The 21,438-nt window shown below is 55.5% G+C and overlaps 2 protein-coding genes across 2 annotated transcripts; one reads left to right on the plus strand and one right to left on the minus strand.

Annotated features, from left to right (window-relative positions):
* Window positions 1-999: 999 nt before the first annotated feature.
* On the plus strand, window positions 1,000-13,755 carry LOC111922384 (sodium/glucose cotransporter 2-like). The gene is made up of 15 exons (XM_086872136.1): window positions 1,000-1,084; window positions 2,816-2,887; window positions 3,658-3,762; window positions 4,404-4,463; window positions 4,886-4,990; window positions 5,586-5,691; window positions 6,387-6,467; window positions 7,054-7,253; window positions 8,327-8,462; window positions 9,000-9,107; window positions 9,962-10,112; window positions 11,023-11,191; window positions 11,960-12,175; window positions 13,348-13,447; window positions 13,550-13,755. The coding sequence occupies exons 1-15, from the start codon at window positions 1,004-1,006 to the stop codon at window positions 13,720-13,722; spliced, it is 1,863 nt and encodes a 620-aa protein (XP_086728262.1). The 5' UTR covers window positions 1,000-1,003; the 3' UTR covers window positions 13,723-13,755.
* Window positions 13,756-14,199: 444 nt separating this feature from the next.
* Window positions 14,200-21,033, minus strand: RUSF1 (RUS family member 1). The gene is made up of 15 exons (XM_086872137.1): window positions 20,983-21,033; window positions 19,663-19,787; window positions 18,887-18,964; window positions 18,421-18,535; window positions 18,247-18,292; window positions 18,037-18,069; window positions 17,672-17,777; window positions 17,426-17,527; window positions 17,017-17,087; window positions 16,333-16,571; window positions 16,140-16,197; window positions 15,663-15,733; window positions 15,053-15,214; window positions 14,516-14,593; window positions 14,200-14,373 (listed from the first exon to the last, which is right to left on the minus strand). Exons 1-15 carry the CDS (start codon window positions 20,996-20,998, stop codon window positions 14,276-14,278), a joined length of 1,398 nt encoding a protein of 465 aa, XP_086728263.1. The 5' UTR covers window positions 20,999-21,033; the 3' UTR covers window positions 14,200-14,275.
* Between the last annotated feature and the right edge of the window lie 405 nt (window positions 21,034-21,438).

Here is a 21,438-nt window from a genome sequence, read left to right on the forward strand (position 1 = left end):
CCAGTCCAAACCAGTCCAAACCAGTCCAAACCAGCCCAAACCAGCCCAAACCAGTCCAAACCAGTCCAAACCAGTCCAAACCAGCCCAGACCAGTCCAAACCAGTCCAAACCAGTCCAAACCAGCCCAGACCAGTCCAAACCAGTCCAAACCAACCCAAACCAGCCCAAACCAGTCCAAACCAGTCTAAACCAGTCCGAACCAGTCTAAACCAGTCCAAACCAGCCCAAACCAGTTCAAACCCGAACAAAAACGGCCCCAAAATGACCCAAAATGGCCCCAAAATTCCCCCGCGCGGCCCCTCCCCCACCCCAGGGCCCGGACCGCCGGGTGGGGGAGGGGCGGGGGAGGAGGTGGGGGAGGGGCCGCCCTTCCCCCCCCCCTCCCCCATCGGGTCCAGCGGGGGCGCCCCGGGGGCGGCGGAGGGAGGGGGGGTGGGGGAGGGGCGCAGGGGGTGGGGGAGGGGCGCAGGGAGTGGGGGAGGGGATTTGAGGGGTGGGGGAGGGGCGCAGGGAGTGGGGGAGGGGATTTGGGGGGTGGGGGAGGGGCGCAGGGGGTGGGGGAGGGGATTTGGGGGGTGGGGGAGGGGATTTGAGGAGTTGGGGAGGGGATTTGGAGGGTGGGGGAGGGGAGCGGGGGTGGGGGAGGGGATTTGGGGGTGGGGGAGGGGATATGAGGGGTGGGGGAGGGGATTTGAGGAGTGGGGGAGGGGATTTGGGGGGTGGGGGAGGGGATTTGAGGAGTTGGGGAGGGGATTTGGAGGGTGGGGGAGGGGAGCGGGGGTGGGGGAGGGGATTTGGGGGTGGGGGAGGGGATATGAGGGGTGGGGGAGGGGCTCGGGGGGGGTTTTAGGGTGGGGGAGGGATCTGAGGGGGGTGGGGGGAGGGGGATTGCGGAGGACTTTGAGGTGGGGGAGGGGCTGCGAGGGGTGGGGGAGGGGCTTCGGGGTGGATTTAGGCCGGGCGCGGGGGTGGGGGAGGGGCGGCGGGAGGGTGGGGGAGGGGATGGCGGCGCCGGGCGCGGGGCCCTGGGACCTGGGGGTGATCGGGGTTTATTTCCTGCTCGTCATGGCCGTGGGGCTCTGGGTAAGGACCCGAAACCCCCCGAATTCACCCCAAAATCCTGAAAATTCACCTCAAAATCCCGAAAATCCTGAAAATTCACCTTGAAATCCCAGAGAAATCAACCTGAAAACCCCAAAAATCCTGAAAATTCACCCCAAAATCCCTCGTATTCACCCCAAAATCCCCGAAATCCTGAAAATTCACCCCAAAATCCTGAAAATTCACCCTAAAATCCTGAAAATTCACCCCCCAAAACCCCAAAATCCTGAAAATTTACCCCAAAATCCCCAAAATCCACAACAAAATCCCCCAAATTCACCCAAAAAATCCCCCGAATCCACCCCAAAATCCCGAAAATTCACCCCCAAATCCTGAAAATCCCCCAAATCCACCCCAAAATTCCCAAAATCCACCCCAAAATCCCCCGAATCCACAACAAAATCCCGAAAATTCACCTCAAAATCCTGAGAATTCACCCGAAAATCCTGAAAATTCACCCCTAAAAACCCAAAATCCCGAAAATTCACCCCAAAATCCCCCGAATTCACCCCAAAATCCTGAAAATTCACCCCCGAAAATCCCGAAATCCTGAAAATTCACCTCGAAATCCCAGAGAAATCAACCTGAAAACCCCAAAAAATCAAAAATTCACCCCAAAACCCTGAAAATTCAGCCCTGAGAACCCCAAATCCCAAAAATTCCTCCCAAAATCCCCAAAATTCCCCCCAAAATCACCAAAATCCCCAAAATTCACCCCAAAATCCTTCGAAATTCCTTCAAATCCTCCCCAAATCCCCCGAATTTCCCCCCAAAATCCCCAAAATTCCCCAAAATTCCCAAATCCCCCAAAATCCCCAAAATTCACCCCAAAAATTCCCCTCCCCCACGCCCCTCCCCCACCCCGGGGTTGTTTTTGTGCCCCCGGGTGGGGGAGGGGCTCAGCATTTCCCACAATGCCCTGCGGGGGGGGTGGGGGAGGGGCTGGGAGCCCCAAACTGGTCTGAACCGGTTTATACTGGTTTATACTGGTTTATACCGGTTTGTACCGGTTTATACTGGTTTATACTGGTTTATACCGGTTTATACCGGTTTATACCGGTTTATACCGGTTTATACCGGTTTATACTGGTTTATACCGGTTTATACCGGTTTATAATGGTTTATACCGGTTTATACTGGTTTATACTGGTTTATACCGGTTTATACTGGTTTATACTGGTTTATACCGGTTTATACCGGTTTATACCGGTTTATACTGGTTTATACTGGTTTATACCGGTTTATAATGGTTTATACCGGTTTATACTGGTTTATACTGGTTTATACCGGTTTATACTGGTTTATACTGGTTTATACTGGTTTATACCGGTTTGTACCGGTTTATACTGGTTTATACTGGTTTATACCGGTTTATACTGGTTTATACCGGTTTATACCGGTTTATACCGGTTTATACTGGTTTATACCGGTTTATACCGGTTTATAATGGTTTATACCGGTTTATACTGGTTTATACTGGTTTATACCGGTTTATACTGGTTTATACTGGTTTATACCGGTTTATACTGGTTTATACCGGTTTATACTGGTTTATACTGGTTTATACCGGTTTATACTGGTTTATACCGGTTTATACTGGTTTATACTGGTTTATACCGGTTTATACTGGTTTATACTGGTTTATACTGGTTTATACCGGTTTATACTGGTTTATACTGGTTTATACTGGTTTATACTGGTCCGTACTGGCAGGCCATGCGCAGGCGCAGTGGGCGGAGCCTCTCCGGGTATTTCCTGGCTGGACGCAGCATGGGCTGGGCCCCGGTGAGTGGGAACTGGTTTGGACTGGTTTGGACTGGTTTGGACTGGTTTGAACTGGTTTGAACTGGTTTGGGTTGGTTTGGACTGGTTTGGACTGGTTTGGACTGGTTTGGACTGGTTTGGACTGGTTTGGACTGGTTTGGGTTGGTTTGGACTGGTTTGGACCGGTTTGAACTGGTTTGGGCTGGTTTGGACTGGTTTGGGCTGGTTTGGGCTGGTTCTGTTGGTTTGTGCTGGGGTCACTCTGGGGTCACTCAGGGTCACTCAGGGGTCACTCAGGGTCACTCAGGGGTCACTCAGGGGTCACTTGGGGTCACTCAGGGTCACTCAGGGTCACTCAGGGGTCACTCAGGGGTCACTCAGGGGTCACTCGGGGTCACTCAGGGGTCACTCAGGGGTCACTCAGGGGTCACTCAGGGTCACTCAGGGGTCACTCAGGGGTCACTCGGGGTCACTCAGGGGTCACTCAGGGGTCACTCAGGGGTCACTCAGGGGTCACTCAGGGTCACTCAGGGGTCACTCAGGGGTCACTCAGGGGTCACTCAGGGGTCACTCAGGGTCACTCAGGGGTCACTCGGGGTCACTCAGGGGTCACTCAGGGGTCACTCAGGGGTCACTCAGGGGTCACTCAGGGGTCACTCAGGGGTCACTCAGGGGTCACTCAGCGGTCACTCAGGGGTCACTCAGGGGTCACTCAGGGGTCACTCAGGGGTCACTCAGGGTCACTCAGGGGTCACTCAGGGGTCACTCAGGGGTCACTCTGGCCCCTCCAGGTGGGGGCGTCGCTCTTTGCCAGCAACATCGGCTCCGGTCACTTCGTGGGGCTGGCGGGGACGGGCGCGGCCGGCGGCATCGCCGTGGGCGGCTTCGAGTGGAGCGTGAGTCGCGATAGGGCGCGATATGGCGCGATATGTCACGATATCACGCGATGTATCTCACGATATCTCGCGATATCACATGATATCACATGATATCTCACGATAACTCACGATATCACACAATATCTCACGATATCTCGCGATAACTCATGATATCTCACATTATCTCACGATATCTCGCCATATCTCACGATATCTCATGATATCTCACGATATCTCACGATATCTCACGATATCTCACGATATCTCACGATATCTCACGATATCTCATGATATCTCACGATATCTCACGATATCTCATGATATCTCGCGATATCTCGCGATATCTCACGATATCTCATGATATCACATGATATCTCACGATATCTCACGATATCTCACAATATCTCGGGATATCTTACGATATCTCATGATATCTCACGATATCTCGCGATATCTCACGATATCTCACAATATCTCACAATATCTCACGATATCTCGCGATATCTCACAATATCTCACAATATCTCGCGATATCTCACGATATCTCACAATATCTCACAATATCTCACAATATCTCGCGATATCTCGCCCCTCCCCCCCCCGGCTCTATCGCGATACCCCACGGCATGTCGCGACATGGCCCCGCCCCTCCCCCCCAGGGCATGTTCATCGTGCTGCTCCTGGGCTGGGTGTTCGTCCCCATCTACATGAGAGCTGGGGTGAGACTGGGACGGACTGGGAGGGACTGGGAGGGACTGGGAGGGACTGGGACGGACTGGGAGGGACTGGGAGGGAACTGGGATGGACTGGGAGGGAACTGGGAGGGACTGGGAGGGACTGGGACAAACTGGGACTGGTCTGAACTGGTTTATACTGGGAGGGGCTGGGGACCCATGGGCGTGTCCCAATGGGTCTGTCCATGGGGCGTGTTGGGGGGGCGTGTCCTGAGTTGGGTGTGTCCCATGGGCGTATCCCGTGGGCGTGTCCTGAGTTGGGCGTGTCCTGAGTTGGGTGTGTCCCATGGGCGTATCCCGTGGGCGTTTCCCATGGGCGTGTCCTGAGTGGGTGTGTCCCATGGGCGTGTCCCGTGGGCGTGTCCTGAGCGGGTGTGTCCCGTGGGCGTGTCCGGGGGCGTGGCCAGGTGTCCACCATGCCCGAGTACCTGGGCCGGCGCTTCGGGGGGGGGCGGATCCGGCTCTACCTGGCGCTGCTGTCCCTGGGGCTCTACATCAGCACCAAGATCTCGGTACTGGGAGCACTGGTTTATACTGGGGGCACTGGTTTATACTGGGAGGGGACACGGCCCCATACTGGGGGCACTGGTCTATACTGGGGGCACTGGTTTATACTGGGAGCACTGGTCTATACTGGGAGCACTGGTTTATACTGGGGGCACTGGTTTATACTGGGGGCACTGGTTTATACTGGGGGCACTGGTTTATACTGGGAGCACTGGTTTATACTGGGAGCACTGGTCCATACTGGGAGGGGCTGGGAAGGGACACTGCCCCATACTGGGAGCACTGGTCTAGACTGGGAGGGGTTAGGGGGCTCCCAGTGGAATTTGGGGTTCCCTCCCCACTCCCAGCTCCTCCCAGTCCCTCCCAGTCCATCCCAGTCCCTCCCAGTCCCCTCCCAGTCCCTCCCAGTCTCCTCCCAGTCCCTCCCAGCCCCTCCCAGTCCCCCCCAGTTCCCTCCCAGCCCCTCCCAGTTCCATCCCAATTTGTCCCAGTTCCCTCCCAGTCCCTCCCAGTCCCTCCCAGTCCCCCCCAGTCCATCCCAGTCCCTCCCAGTCCCTCCCAGTCCCTCCCAGTCCATCCCAGTTCAGCCCAGTGCCGCAGGTGGACATGTACTCGGGGGCGCTCTTCATCCGCGAGGCGCTGGGCTGGGACCTGTACGGCTCCGTGGGGGCCCTGCTGGGCATCACCGCCCTCTACACCATCACTGGTGAGACTGGTTTATACTGGTTTATACTGGTTTAGACTGGTTTAGACTGGTTTAGACTGGTTTATACTGGTTTAGACTGGTTTAGACTGGTTTAGCCTGGTTTAGACTGGTTTAGACTGGTTTAGACTGGTTTAGACTGGTTTAGACTGGTTTAGACTGGTTTATACTGGTTTAGACTGGTTTAGACTGGTTTAGACTGGTTTAGACTGGTTTAGACTGGTTTAGACTGGGCTGGGACCTGTACGGCTCCGTGGGGGCCCTGCTGGGCATCACCACCCTCTACACCATCACTGGTGAGACTGGTTTAGACTGGTTTATACTGGTTTAGACTGGTTTAGACTGGTTTATACTGGTTTAGACTGGTTTAGACTGGTTTATGCTGGTTTAGACTGGTTTAGACTGGTTTAGACTGGGAAGGACTGGGAGGGAACTGGGCCTGGGCTGATTTGGGCGTGGCTTTTGGAGGGCTGGGCGTGGCCCATTAAGAGGGTGTGGCCCATCGGGGTCATGACCTGACGGGAGGGCGTGACCTGACGGGCGGGCGTGGTCTGACGGGTGGGCGTGGTCTGACGGGTGGGCGTGGCCAGGCGGGCGGGCGTGGTCTGACGGGTGGGCGTGGCCTGACGGGTGGGCGTGGCCAGGCGGGTGGGCGTGGTCTGACGGGTGGGCGTGGCCTGACGGGTGGGCGTGGCCAGGCGGGCTGACGGCGCTGATGTTCGCGGACCTGGTGCAGACGCTGATCATCATCGTGGGAGCCTCGGTGCTGGCCGGCTACGGTGGGACTGGGATGGACTGGGACGGACTGGGATGGAACTGGGATAAACTGGGAGGGGACTGGGAGGGACTGGGAGGGACTGGGATGGACTGGGATGGACTGGGATGGAACTGGGATAAACTGGGAGGGGACTGGGAGGGACTGGGAGGGACTGGGATGGACTGGGATGGAACTGGGATGGAACTGGGATAAACTGGGAGGGGACTGGGAGGGACTGGGATGGACTGGGATGGACTGGGAGGGACTGGGAGGGACTGGGACGGACTGGGAGGGACTGGGAGGGACTGGGAGGGACTGGGAGGGACTGGGAGGGACTGGGAGGGACTGGGACGGACTGGGAGGGACTGGGAGGGACTGGGAGGGACTGGGAGGGACTGGGAGGGACTGGGACGGACTGGGAGGGAACTGGGATAAACTGGGAGGGGACTGGGAGGGGCTGGGAGGGACTGGGATAAACTGGGAGGGACTGGGAGGGACTGGGAAGCAGCACTGTGGTGCCGTACTGGTCCATACTGGTCCATACGTATGGACCAGTTTATACCGGTTTATACTGGTCCGTACTGGTTTATACTGGTCCGCTCCGGCAGCGCTGGGCGCCGTGGGCGGGCTGCAGGGCCTGCGGGAGCGTTACCCCCTGGCCCTGCCCCCCAACTCCTCGGGGCCCTGCGGCCGCCCCCGGCCCGACGCCTTCCACCTCCTGCGGGACCCCGGCTCCGGAGACCTGCCCTGGCCGGGGCTGCTGCTGGGGCTGGGGATCATCTCCGCCTGGTACTGGTGCACTGACCAGGTGAGACTGGTTATACTGGTTTATACTGGTTTATACTGGTTTATACATCATCTCTGCCTGGTACTGGTGCACCGACCAGGTGAGACTGGTTATACTGGTTTGTACTGGTTTGGTTATACTGGGGATCATCTCCGCCTGGTACTGGTGCACCGACCAGGTGAGACTGGGATAAACTGGTTTATACTGGTTTATACTGGTCTGGTTATACTGGGGATCATCTCCGCCTGGTACTGGTGCACCGACCAGGTGAGACTGGTTTATACTGGTTTGTACTGGTTTATACTGGTTTGTACATCATCTCCGCCTGGTACTGGTGCACCGACCAGGTGAGACTGGGATAAACTGGTTTATACTGGTTTATACTGGTCTGGTTATACTGGGGATCATCTCCGCCTGGTACTGGTGCACCGACCAGGTGAGACTGGTTTGTACTGGTTTGTACTGGTTTGTACTGGTTTATACTGGTTTGTACTGGTTTATACATCACCTCCGCCTGGTACTGGTGCACCGACCAGGTGAGACTGGTTATACTGGTTTATACTGGTTTATACTGGTCTGGTTATACTGGGGATCATCTCCGCCTGGTACTGGTGCACCGACCAGGTGAGACTGGGATAAACTGGTTTATACTGGTTTATACTGGTCTGGTTATACTGGGGATCATCTCCGCCTGGTACTGGTGCACCGACCAGGTGAGACTGGGATAAACTGGTTTATACTGGTTTATACTGGTCTGGTTATACTGGGGATCATCTCCGCCTGGTACTGGTGCACCGACCAGGTGAGACTGGTTATACTGGTTTATACTGGTTTGTACTGGTTTATACATCATCTCCGCCTGGTACTGGTGCACCGACCAGGTGAGACTGGTTTGTACTGGTTTATACTGGTTTATACTGGTCTGGTTATACTGGGGATCATCTCCGCCTGGTATTGGTGCACTGACCAGGTGAGACTGGTTTATACTGGTCTATACTGGTTGATACTGGTTGATACCAGTTTATACTGGTTTATACTGGTTTATTCTGGCCAGTGACCGGTCAGTGACCCGGGCCCTGGCCCCGCCCCCGCAGGTGATCGTGCAGCGCTGCCTGGCCGGCCGCTCCCTCACGCACGTCCGCGCCGGCTGCGTCGTCTGCGGCTACCTCAAGGTGCTGCCCATGTTCCTGATGGTGCTGCCCGGCATGGCCGCCCGCGTCCTCTTCCCGGGTCAGTGTCTCGGCTGCTTTGTACTGGTTTGTACTGGTTTGTACTGGTTTGTACTGGTTCGTGCTGGTTTGTGCTGGTTTGTACTGGTTTCTATTCCAGCTGAAGGGATTTCCCCAAAATGGCCGCCCAAAATGGCCGCCCCCATCCGAGTTTCCAAAATGGCCGCCCAAAATGGCCGCCCAAAATGGCCGCCCAAAATGGCGGCACCCATGGGAGCTCCCAAGATGGCCGCCCAATATGGCGCCCCGTTACAGCTGCCTGTACTGGTTTATACTGGTTTGAACTGGTTTGAACTGGTGTGAACTGGTTTGAACTGGTGTGAACCGGTCTGAACTGGTCTGAACTGGTCCGAACTGGTGTGAACTGGTCTGAACTGGTGTGAACCAGTCTGAACTGGTCTGTACCAGTCTGAACTGGTCCGAACTGGTCTGAACTGGTGTGAACTGGCTTGAACTGGTCTGAACTGGTCTGAAATGGTCTGTACCAGTCTGAACTGGTCCGAACTGGTTTGAACTGGTGTGAACTGGTTTCCCGCAGAGGTCGTGGGCTGCGCTGACCCCCAGGGCTGTTCCCGGGCCTGCGGCTCCGCCCTCAGCTGCTCCAACGTGGCGTATCCGCGCCTGGTGCTCAGCCTGCTGCCCCCCGGTGAGCGCCCGCCGCCATTGGGGGCTGATTAGTGCTTATTAGCCACTATTAGCCAGTTATTAGTGAGTTATTAGTCAGTTATTACCTGTTATTAGTGAGTTATTAGCCACTATTAGCGAGTTATTAGCCATTATTACTGAGTTATTATCCATTATTACTGAGTTATTAGCCGTTATTAGCATTATTAGTGAGTTATTAGCAGTGATTAGTGAGTTATTAGCCACTATTAGTGAGTTATTAGCCATTATTACTGAGTTATTAGCATTATTAGTGAGTTATTAGCCATTATTACTGCGTTATTAGCAGTTATTAGCATTATTAGTGAGTTATTAGCCATTATTCGTGAGTTATTAGCCATTATTAGTGAGTTTTTTGGCTATTAGTCCTGTTATTTTGCCTATTAGCCCCGTTATTTTGGCTATTAGCCCCGTTATTTTGGCTATTAGCGCTAATAACGCCGTTTTTTGGGCTAATAACTCCATGTTTTTTGCTAATAACGGCGTTTTTTGGCTATTAGTCCCATTATTTTGGCTATTAGTCCCGTTATTTTGGCTATTAGCGCTAATAAATCCATTTTTTTGGCTAATAACTCTGCGCTTTTGGCTAATAACGGCGTTTTTCGGCTATTAGCCCCATTATTTTGGCTATTAGCCCCGTCACTTTGGCTATTAGCGCTAATAACGCTGTTTTTTGGGCTAATAACTCCGCGTTTTTTGGCTAATAACCCCATTGTTTGGCTATTAGCCCCGTTATTTTAGCTATTAGCCCCGTTATTTTGGCTATTAGCCCCGTTATTTTGGCTATTAGCCCCGTCACTTTGGCTATTAGCGCTAATAACGGGGCTCGCGCGGCAGGGCTGCGGGGGCTGATGCTGGCCGTGGTGCTGGCCGCGCTGATGTCATCGCTGGCCTCCATCTTCGCCAGCGCCGGGGCGCTCTTCACGCTCGACGTCTTCCAGAAGCTTCGGCCGGGGGCGGGGCCCCGGCAGCTGCTGCTGGCCGGCAGGTGAGCGCACCTGGGACAGGTGAGCGCACCTGGGGCAGGTGAGCGCACCTGGGACAGGTGAGGGGGGACAGGTGAGCGCACCTGGGACAAGTGAGCGCACCTGGGACAGGTGAGGGGGGACAGGTGAGCGCACCTGGGACAAGTGAGAGCACCTGGGGCAGGTGAGAGCACCTGGGACAGGTGAGGGGGGGCAGGTGAGAGCACCTGGGGCAGGTGAGGGGGGACAGGTGAGCCCAGGAACCCCAAACTCGGCACCTGGACAGACCCAAATTTCACCTCCCCCACACCCAAGGGACCCCGAGTTCTTTTGGGGGGGGTGGGGGGAGCCCAGGTGAGCTCAGGTGATCCCAGGTGAGCTCAGGTGAGGCTCAGGTGCCCCCAGGTGAGCTCAGGTGTCGCTCCTCGCAGGCTGTGGGTGCTGGCCATGGTGGGGCTCAGCCTGGCCTGGCTCAGGTGAGGCTCAGGTGAGCTCAGGTGTCGCTCCTCGCAGGCTGTGGGTGCTGGCCATGGTGGGGCTCAGCCTGGCCTGGCTCAGGTGAGGCTCAGGTGCCCCCAGGTGCCCCCAGGTGAGCTCAGGTGTCGCTCCCCGCAGGCTGTGGGTGCTGGCCATGGTGGGGCTCAGCCTGGCCTGGCTCAGGTGAGCTCAGGTGAGGCTCAGGTGAGCTCAGGTGAGGCTCAGGTGAGCTCAGGTGTCGCTCCCCGCAGGCTGTGGGTGCTGGCCATGGTGGGGCTCAGCCTGGCCTGGCTCAGGTGAGCTCAGGTGAGGCTCAGGTGAGCTCAGGTGTCGCTCCCCGCAGGCTGTGGGTGCTGGCCATGGTGGGGCTCAGCCTGGCCTGGCTCAGGTGAGCTCAGGTGAGGCTCAGGTGAGCTCAGGTGAGGCTCAGGTGAGCTCAGGTGTCGCTCCCCGCAGGCTGTGGGTGCTGGCCATGGTGGGGCTCAGCCTGGCCTGGCTGCCGGTGGTGGAGGCGGCGAGGGGGGGGCAGCTCTTCGATTACATCCAGGCCCTGTCCTCGTACCTGGCCCCGCCCGTGGCCGCCGTCTTCTTCCTGGCCGTGTTCGTGCCCCGCGTCAACGAGCCCGTGAGTGCACCTGGGCACACCTGGGCACACCTGGGCACACCTGGGGGGGTTAAATGGGGTCTGGGACTCACCTGGGCACACCTGGGCACACTTGGGGGGGTTAAACGGGGTCTGGGGCTCACCTGGGCACACCTGGGCACACCTGAGCACACCTGGGCACACCTGGGCACACCTGGGGGGTTTAAATGGGGTCTGGGGCTTACCTGGGCACACCTGGGCACACCTGGGTACACCTGGGGGGTTTAAATGGGGTCTGGGGCTTAGCTGGGCACACCTGGGCACACCTGGGCACATCTGGGGGGGTTAAACGGGGTCTGGGACTCACCTGAGCACACCTGGGGGCACCTGGGATAGACCTGAGCACACCTGGGCACATCTGGTGTGGTTTAAAGGGCACCTGAGCACACCTGGGCACACCTGGGGGGATTTAAAGGGCACACCTGGGCACACCTGGGCACACCTGGGCACATCTGGTGTGGTTTAAAGGGCACACCTGGGCACACCTGGGCACAGCTGGGGGGATTTAAAGGGCACACCTGGGCACACCTGGTCACAGCTGGGGGGATTTAAAGGGCACACCTGGGCACACCTGGGCACACCTGGGGGGATTTAAAGGGCACACCTGGGCACACCTGAGCACACCTGGGGCCAGACGGAGAGGGGATAAAACCCGGGGATTCCGGGGCGGGTTGTGGGGAGGATCTGGGGGATTTGGGGCGTTCCCAGGTGACCCCAAATTCCCCCAAATTCCCGTTTTTTGACCCCGAGGGCGCCTTCTGGGGGCTGCTGGGGGGGCTGGGGCTGGGCCTGGCCCGGCTGATCCCCGAGGTCCTTCTGGGGTCGGGGTCGTGCGGGACCCCCGGGCGCTGCCCCGCCCTGCTCTGCGGCCTGCACTACCTGCACTTCGCCGTGCTGCTCTTCCTGCTCACCTGCGCCATCGTCCTGGGCGTGTCCTGCTGCGCCCCGCCCATCCCCACCGCGCACGTGAGCCCCGACAGCGGCGGCGGCGCTCTGGGGGGTTTGGGGGAAAAAAGGGGAAAAAGGGGAAAAATGGGGAAAATGGGGGAAAAAAGGGGAAAAAGGGAAAAAGGGGAAAAATGGGAAAAATGGGAAAAATGGGGAAAAATGGGGAAAAAGGGGAAAAATGGGGAAAAAGGGGAAAAAGGGGAAAAATGGGAAAAATGGGGAAAAAGGGGAAAAAGGGGAAAAAGGGGAAAAAGGGGGAAAAAGGGGAAAAATGGGAAAAATGGGAAAAAAGGGGGAGAAGGGGAAAAATGGGGAAAAAGGGGAAAATTGGGGAAAAAGGGGAAAAAGGGGGAAAAAGGGGGAAAAAGGGGAAAAAGGGGGAAAAATGGGAAAAAAGGGGAAAAAGGGGAAAAATGGGAAAAAAGGGGAAAAAGGGGAAAAATGGGAAAAAAGGAAGAAAGGGGAAAATGGGGGAAAAAGGGGAAAAAGGGAAAAAGGGGGAAAAAAGGGGAAAAAGGGGAAAAAGGGGGGAAATGGGAAAAATGGGGGAAAAGGGGGAAAATGGGAAAAATGGGGAAAAATGAGAAAAAAGGGGAAAAAAGGGGGGAAAAGGGGAAAAAGGGGGAAAAAGGGGAAAAAGGGAAAAAAAGGGGAAAAAGGGGAAAATGGGGGAAAAAGGGGAAAAAGGGAAAAAAGGGGAAAAAGGGAAAAAAAGGGGAAAAAGGGGAAAATGGGGAAAAAAGGGAAAAAGGGGAAAAAGGGAAAAAAAGGGGAAAAAAGGGGAAAAAAGGGGAAAAAAGGGGAAAAAGGGGAAAAAGGGAAAAAGGGGGAAAAAAGGGGAAAAAGGGGAAAAAAGGGAAAAAGGGGGGAAAGGGGGAAAAAAGGGAAAAAAGAGGGTGGGAATGGGGTAAAATGAGGTGAAAATGGAGGGAAATGAGGTTGGGATGGGTTGGTGAGACTGAAATGAGGCGAAATGAACCCAAAATGAACCCAAAATGAGACAAAATAAGGCAAAATGAGATCAAAGTTTTGGGTCAATTTTGCCGGATTTGGGGTCAATTTTGCTCAATTTGGGGTCAATTTTCCTGAATTTTGTGTCGATTTTGCTCAATTTTGTGTCGATTTTGCCGGATTTTGGGTCGATTTTGCCGGATTTTGGGTGGATTTTTCCGGATTTTGTGTCGATCCAGCTGCACAGGTTGGTGTTCAGCCTCCGGAACAGCCGCGAGCCCCGAATCGACCTGGACGCGCCCAAGGAGCCCCCCCAGGATCCGGGGGTCCCGCTCGGGGGTAAGAGGGGGGGAAACCCCAAATCTGGGGGCTTTGGGACAGAAATCCGGGATTTTGGGGGTCCCTGGGACCGCAAATTCCCCATCCCCCCCTTCATTCCAGACTTGGAAGCGGCTCCAGGGGCGGGGCCGGGAGCTGGGGGCGTGGCCTCGGGGTTGGGCGTGGCCCCGGCTGAAGCCACGCCCCCCGAGGATCCCAAATGGAGCCGCCTCGTCAACATCAACGCCCTGGTGCTGATGGGAGTGGCCTCTTTCCTTTGGGGCTATTTTGCCTGAAATCACCCGAAATAAACCCGAAAATCCTCCCCACACGAGCCGTGATGGAATTGCCAAAAAAACCCCAAGAGTGACACAAAAAAACGGTGAAAAACGGGATCCAAAACAGACCCAAAATAGACCCAAAATGAATCCAAAACAGACCCAAAAAGGACCCAAAACGGACCCAAAACAGACCCAAAAAGGACCCAAAAGGGACCCAAAACAGACCCAAAATGACCCAAAATGGACCCAAAATGGACCCAAAACAGACCCAAAAAGGACCCAAAAGGGACCCAAAAAGGACCCAAAACAGACCCAAAACAGACTCAAAACAGACCCAAAAGAACCCAAAACAAACCCAAAATGGACCCAAAATGAACCCAAAACTTCCTCAAAACCCCTAAAACTGCCCCAAACCCTCCCAAAACTCCACCCAAAAATCCCACCCCAAAACCCCCCCCAAAATTCCGTCAGATCCTCCCAAAAACGACCGAATCCGCCGAAATTCCGGAATTTATTTTCTTTTCCCGCGCCGTTTCCCGCTGGGGAAGGGGGGGGGGCGTGGCCTCGCTCAGGAGGCGTGGCCTCCCTCTGGCTCCTCCCACTGCAGCCGCCACTCGTCCGCGGCCAGCAGGGGGCGCTGTGCGTCCCAGCCCGCGGCCTCCAGCCCTGCAGGGGGCGCCGTCACCGTCACCACCAAACCCGGAAGTGGAACCCGGAGCGCCTTTTTTAGGGGGATTTCCCACCCCCAAAAAAAACCCCAAAATCCCCCCCAAAATCCCCCCCAAAATCCCAGAGAATCCCCCCGAACCTCGCAGGAGGGCGGGGCCCAGCTCCCGGAAGAGTCGCGAGGTCTCGGCCAGGACCCCCCAGGGAACCGCGTCCGGCGCTGGGGGGGAGGGGGAGAGACAAAATTCATCCCAAAAATCCGCCCAGGACCCTCCCCCCGGCATTCCCAAAATTCCCAAAATCCCCCGCAAATCCCCTGGAAAATTCCCAAATTCCCCTCAGGACCCCCGCCCCCCCCCCAAATCACTTTTTCCCTGCCCCACCCCAAAATTTAGGAATGTTCCCAAAAAATTCTTTCCCAAACCCCCAAAATTCCCCCAAAAATTCTCCCAAAATTCCCCCAAAAATTCCCCAAAAATCCCCGCAAAATTTCCACAAAAAATTCCCCAAAAGTTCCCCCAAAATTCCCAAAAAATCCCCAAAAATTCCCCAAAAATCCCCAAATATTCCCCAAAAATCCCCCCAAAAATCCCCCAAAAATTCCCCCAAAAATTCCCTCAAAATCCCCCAAAAATTCCCCCAAAATTCCCCCAGAATTCCCGGGTTTTCCCGTTCTCACGGCAGCTCCGGAGGCGCCTCTGGAGGGGTCCCAGGAGCCGCCCCAGGTGGGTCTGGGGTCCCAAATCCTCGCCCAGGAGCTCCTCCAGCAGCAGGGCCTGGGCGCAGGCCAAGGTCGGGGTCTCGGGGGGGGCCCCAAGGCGCAGCCCCACCCCCACCCAGCCTGGGGGGGAAGGGCGGGGTCACGGCGGGGTCACACCCCCCAAAAAAATCCCAAAATTCCAGAACCACCCCCCCCAAAAAATCCCAAAATTCCAGAACCACACCCCCCAAAAAAATCCCAAAATTCCTGGAACCCCCCCCCAAAAAAAATCCCAAAATTCCAGAACCTCCCCCAAAAAAATCCCAAAATTCCGGAACCTCCCCCCAAAAAAATACCAAAATTCCAGAACCCCCCCCCCCAAAAAAAATCCGTATTTAAACGAGCGGAAATTTGGGGGGAAAATTCAGGGAAATGGGAATTTATCCCCCCCCCAAAAAAATAAAATCCTCATCCCAAAATCCCCCAAAATCCCGGGAATTCTGGGAAAAAGGAGCCCCCCCCCCCCCCCCCCCCCAAAAAAAAAGCGGGAAAATTTGAGGGGGGGAATTTGAAGAGAAAGTTCAGGCACCTCGGGAGGGGCGGAGCACGATGATGTAATCGGGGCTGCCGCATTCCAGAGCCTTCCGGAACTCGGCCTCGCTGGGGAAACGGGGAGGAAAACCCCAAAATCGGCAAAATCCCAGGAAATCCCACAGTTTTTCCAGAAAATTCCCACAAAATTCCCACAAATTCCACGGGTTTCTCACAAAATTCAACCAAAATCCCACAAATTCTCACAAATTCTCACAAAATTCCCACAAATTCTCACAAATTCCCACAAAATTCCACAAAATCCCACAAATTCCCACAAATCCCCACAAAATTCAACCAAAATCCCAGAAATTCTCACAAAATTCCCACAAATTCTAGATTTCTCACAAAATTCAACCAAAATCCCACAAATTCCCACAAAATTCCCACAAAATCCCACAAAATCTCACAAAATTCAACCAAAATCCCCACAAAATCCCCCAAATTCCCGGAATTCCCGGAATTCCCCCCTCACCTGCTCACCAGGTGCTCCAGGGGCGCGCCCAGATGCAGCCGGAGGCGGGAACCCAACCCTGGGGGCGGGGGAGGGGTGATGACGTCATCCAGGTGAGCAAAGGTGACCCCAACCCCCCCCAGGTGACCCCAAACCCCCCCAGGTGACCCCAAACCCCCCCCAGGTGACCCCAAACCCCCCCACGTGACCTCACCTGGCAGCAGCGGCTCTCTGGGATTCACCTGCTGGGGGCGGGGCAGTTCCAGCTTGACCCCGCCCTCGCCTTCCCAAGCCACGCCCCTTTCCCCCTTGTCCCCGCCCCCTCTGAGGGCCCAGCCAATGGCGAGGCGGAGGCGGGGCCGGTTCAGGGAGGTGAGGGTGAGGGAGCCCAGGGCGGCCAGGTTGGAGCCCAGGTGAGCGGCCAGGAGCAGGCCCAGGGTGGCCCAGGTGAGCCTGGACAGGTGAGGGGCGGGGCCAGGTGAGGCCGGGCCACGCCCAAGTCCGGAGAGACCACGCCCAATTCCAAAACGCCACGCCCAGATTCAAATGAGCCACGCCCACCTCAGCTGAAACACCGGAAACTCTTCAGGCTCCTCCCCCTTTCCCCAGACCCCTCCCTCTTTAAGCCCCTCCCATTCAACCACTGCAAGCCCCTCCCTTAAGCCCCACCCTTGAAGGCCCCTCCCCTTTTCCCAACCGTTAAAGCCCCGCCCCTTTAACGGAACCGCATTTAAGCCACGCCCCTTCCCCCAAACACGGCCCCACCCAAAATTTAACCCCACCCCTTTCATCCCCTCCCACTTTTGCCTCGCCCCTTTATCCAGAACCCATTTCTCCAGGCCCCGCCCCCTCAGGCCCCGCCCCCTCGGGCCCCGCCCCCTCAGGCCCCGCCCCTCACCATGGCCGCCCGTCCAGCGCCGGGAGCAGCAGCAGCGACAGCAGAAGCCCCGCCCCGTTCACCAGCGTCTCCTGCCCAGTTTGGACCAGTGAAAACCAGTATAAACCAGTACGGACCGGTATAAACCAGTATGGACCGGTATAAACCGGTATAAACCAGTATGGACCGGTATAAACCGGTATAAACCAGTATAAACCAGTATGGACTGGTATAAACTGGAACAGACCAGTAAAAACCAGTATAAACCAGTACGGATCAGTAAAAACCAGTCCAGACCAGTCCAGACCAGTCCAAACCGGTCCGGACCAGTATAAACCAGTATAAACCAATGTAAACCCGTCTAAACCAGTCTAAACCAGTCTGAACCGGCATAAACCAGTACAAACCAGTCCAAACCAGTCCGGCCCACCTGGCTGCTGTCCTTGGCGGCCACGTCGGCCACGTTGTCCCTCCGGGCCTGGTGCACGGCCAGGGCCGCCCTGGTGGCGCTTCCGGCCACGCCCACCACGCACTGGGACCAGTAAGAACCAGCATGAACCGGTTTGAACCGGTTTCAACCGGTTTCAACCGGTTGGGAGCAGGAAGGAACGGGATAAACCACGCCCCTCATCATCCCAGCCCATCCCAGTCCATCCCAGTCCATCCCAGTTCCCACCCTGGCCGCGGCCGCCATGAGCAGGAGGGCGGGGCCAAGGCTCAGCCAATGGGGAGCGAGGATTTCCAGCACCAGGGCGACGTCATTGAGCAGATCCGCCAGGAACCTGGGGGCGGGGCATGCCCTTATATGGAGCTGTGGGCAGGCCCCGCCCATATAAGGGGAGAGGCGGAGCTTGGGGTGTCGGAGCCATATATGGTAAAGGGGGCGGGGCTTAGGCGGGGTGGCCATGTATGGTAAAGGGGGCGGGGCTTGGCAAGAGGGCAGTTCGTGGCCATATATGGGAAAAGGGGTGGGGCGTATGGTAAATGCGGGGGGGCATGGCTTGGGGAATGGCCATATTTGGGAAGGGGGCGGGGCCTCACCGCCATTGCTTGGCCTCGCAGTCCAGGTGGCTCCTGGGCGGGGAAAACAGTACGGACCAGTTCGGACCAGTTCGGACCAGTACGGACCAGTTTGGACCGGTGTGGACCAGCAGGGGCCTCCCAGTGCTCCCAGTTCCATCCCAGTCCATCCCAGTCCATCCCAGTCCCTCCCAGTCCCTCCCAGTCCCTCCCAGTCCCTCCCAGTCTCACCCCTGCAGCCACACAAAGACGATCCTGGTGATGATCCCGACCCCGTCTGAGGGAAAAGACGGGAATTTTGGGTCGGAATCCCCGGGATTTGGGTCGGAATCCCCGGGATTTGGGTCAGAATCCCCGGAATTCCCGGGATTCTGTCCGGGATTCTGTCCGGGATTGGGGGCGCACCTCGCAGCAGCCAGGTGAGCGCGGCTCCGGTGACGGTGGCGGCGCCGTCGCCGACCCCGACGGCCTCGAGCACGGCGCGGGTGGAGAGGGAGGCGGCCAGGCTGGAGCAGAGCGCCTGCGGCCAGCACGGACCAGTATAAACCAGTATAAACCGGTATAAACCGGTATAAACCGGTATAAACCGGTATAAACCGGTATAAACCGGTATAAACCAGTATAAACCGGTATAAACCGGTATAAACTGGTATAAACCGGTATAAACCAGCACGGACCAGTACGGACCAGTATGGACTGGTATAAACCAGCACAGAACAGTCCCAGTCCCTTCCCCAGTCCAAACCAATCCAAACCAGCCCAAACCAGCCCAAACCAGTCCAAACCAGTCCAAACCAGTCCAAACCAGCCCAGACCAGCCCAGACCAGTCCGAACCAGTCAGAACCAGTATAAACCAGTATAACCCAGTACCTGCAGGCTGTCCCAGCACTGGTACCGGGCGTAGTCGGGGCTGACGCTGTCGGGGAAGCCCTGGGGGAGCAGCAGCCGCTGGAATTCCCGGAATTCCCGGAAAAAAATTGGGGAAAAAAACCCAGGAAAACGTGAAAAGGGGGAAGGGGTGGGGGAGGGGGAAAGAGGAGACGGAAATTCCCAAAAAAATTCCCAAAAAATCCCAAAAAAATTCCCAAAAATTCCAACCAAAAATTCCCAAAATTCCACCCCAAAAATTCCCCAAAATTCCACCCATAAATTCCCAAAAATTCCACCCCAAATTCCCCAAAATTCCCAAAATTCCACCCCAAAAATTCCCCCAAAATTCCACCCATAAATTCCCATAAATTCCACCCAAAAGAAAATGGGAGAAACCCAAAATTCCCGCTAAAAATTCCCAAAAATTCCACCCCAAGTTCCCAAAAATTCCCAAAATTCCAACCCAAAAATTCCCAAAATTCCACCCAAAATTCCACCCAAAATTCCCCCAAAATTCCCCAAAAATTCCCCAAAAATTCCCAAAAAATCCCAAAAAATTCCCCAAAAAATACAAAAAAATTTCCAAAAAATTTCCCAAAAAATTCCCAAAAATTCCCCCAAAATTCTCAAAAAATTCCCAAAAAATCCCAAAAAAATTCCCAAAAAATTCCCCAAAAATTCCTCAAAAAAATACAAAAAAATTCCCCAAAAATCCCCAAAAATCCCCAAAATCCCCAAAACTCCCCGAATCCCCCCGAACCCCCCGTTCCTCTCACCGCGGCCGCGCGGCGCAGCCGGGCCCGCTTGGCGCCGCTGCCGCAGCTCCGGAGCCGCCCCCGGGGCCCCCCCCGGTACCGAGCGACCTCCAGGGACCCCCAGAAACCCCGGCAGAGGCAGCGGGCTGGGGGCAGAAACGGGGAAAACGGGAAAAACGGGGGGAAAATGGGGAGAAAAACGGGGAAAACGGGAAAAACGGGGAGAAAATGTGAGAAAATGGGGAAAAATGGGGAGAAAAACGGGAAAAACGGGGGAAAACGGGGAGAAAAGGTGAGAAAATGGGGAAAAATGGGGAGAAAAACGGGAAAAACGGGGGAAAACGGGGAGAAAAGGTGAGAAAATGGGGAAAAATGGCGAGAAAAACGGGAAAAACGGGGATAAAATGGGGAGAAAAATGGGGAAAAACGGGTTAAACGGGAAAAATGGGGAGAAAATGGGATTGAGGGGGAGAAAATGGGGAAAACGGGAAAAATGGGGATTGAGGGGGGGAAAAACGGGGGAAAACGGGAAAAGCGGGATAAAATGGGGAGAAAATGGGGAAAAATGGGGAGAAAAATGGGGAAAACGGGAAAAACGGGAGAAACGGGGATTGAGGGGGAGAAAAACGGGGAGAAACGGGGAAAAACTGAGAAGAAAAACGGGGAAAACGGGGAAAATGGGGAAAAAATGGGAAAAATGGGGAAAAACGGGGAGAAAATGGGGAAAAATGGGGAGAAAAACGGGGAAAACGGGAAAAACGGGGGAAAATGGGGAGAAAATGGGGAAAAATGGGGAAAAAATGGGAAAAAACAGGGAAAAAACGGGAATTGAGGGGGAAAAACGGGGGAAAATGGGGAAAAACGGGGGGAAATCGGGGATTGAAGGGGAAAAAGGGGGAATCCGCGGGGATTTGTTTTTTTTTTTTTTTAATTTTTTCCGGGATTTCTGCGATTTTTTGGGGATTTTTTCTGTGATTTGTTTGGATTTTTTTTTTTAATTTTTGTGGGGGATTTTTTAAATTTTATTTTTTTGTGGGGTTTTTTTTGGGATTTTTTTTTTGATTTTTGGGGGATTTCTGACGGGGATTCTCGGGGGGTTCGAGGGATCCGAAGAGAGATTCGGAAAATTTCGGGATTTGGAAGGAATTTCGGGAACCCGGGGGATTTTAAGGAGGATTTTGGGGGAATCTGAGGCGATTTTGGGGCTCCCGGGGTGGATTTTGGATCATTTTGGGATCCCGGAGCCGTTTTCTGGGTCGCCGAGGTCGATCTGGGCTGATTTGGGGGTGATTTTGGGGCATTTTGGGGCGATTTTGGGGTCTCCCGCCCTTTCCCCGTTACCCTCCGGTCGCTCCATTGGCACTTCCGGGTGTGGCCACGTCCTGTTTCCGGTGTTTCCATAGCAACGGCGGGAGCCGCGCTGGCCACGCCCCTTTGTTTCTCTATGGTCGCGGAGGAGCCGCTCTTGCCTCGAGGCCGCCAGAACTCGATGGTCGTCCCTCAAAGCGACCCCAAATCCCCCGAAAATCTCCCCAAATCCCTCCCAAAATTCCCAGAATCGCCTGAAATCCCCCCAAATCCCTGAGAACCGCCGCAAAGCCCCCCACAATTCCCAAAACCCCCATTTTCCCCCCCAGGTCCCACCCCACTCTGGGATTTTTGGGGTCTCCGTGCCCCAAATCCCCCCAAAATTCCCGAATTTGCCCCAAATTCCCAAAAGCCGCCCCAAAGTGACCCCAGTGACCCCTCCCCTCCCCCCCCCCCCCCCCCCCCAAAAATTCCAGACCACAGCGTGGG

Source organism: Cyanistes caeruleus, chromosome 39 (genome assembly GCF_971803275.1).
Source record: "Cyanistes caeruleus chromosome 39, bCyaCae1.hap1.1, whole genome shotgun sequence".
In the NCBI taxonomy this organism is placed as follows: Eukaryota; Metazoa; Chordata; class Aves; order Passeriformes; family Paridae; genus Cyanistes; species Cyanistes caeruleus.

Bases quoted from the DNA above. Each gene is read 5' to 3' on its own strand.
- LOC111922384 (XM_086872136.1), top strand. From the start codon at position 1,004: ATGGCGGCGCCGGGCGCGGGGCCCTGGGACCTGGGGGTGATCGGGGTT. The intron at 2,888-3,657 runs GTGAGTGGGAAC...TGGCCCCTCCAG, and splicing joins GCAGCATGGGCTGGGCCCCG to GTGGGGGCGTCGCTCTTTGC. The intron at 11,192-11,959 runs GTGAGTGCACCT...TTTGACCCCGAG, and splicing joins TGCCCCGCGTCAACGAGCCC to GGCGCCTTCTGGGGGCTGCT.
- RUSF1 (XM_086872137.1), bottom strand. The intron at 17,088-17,425 runs GTGGGCCGGACT...CAAACTGGGCAG, and splicing joins CCGCCAAGGACAGCAGCCAG to GAGACGCTGGTGAACGGGGC. The intron at 16,198-16,332 runs GTGAGGTCACGT...CCCCGCCCCCAG, and splicing joins CAGAGAGCCGCTGCTGCCAG to GGTTGGGTTCCCGCCTCCGG.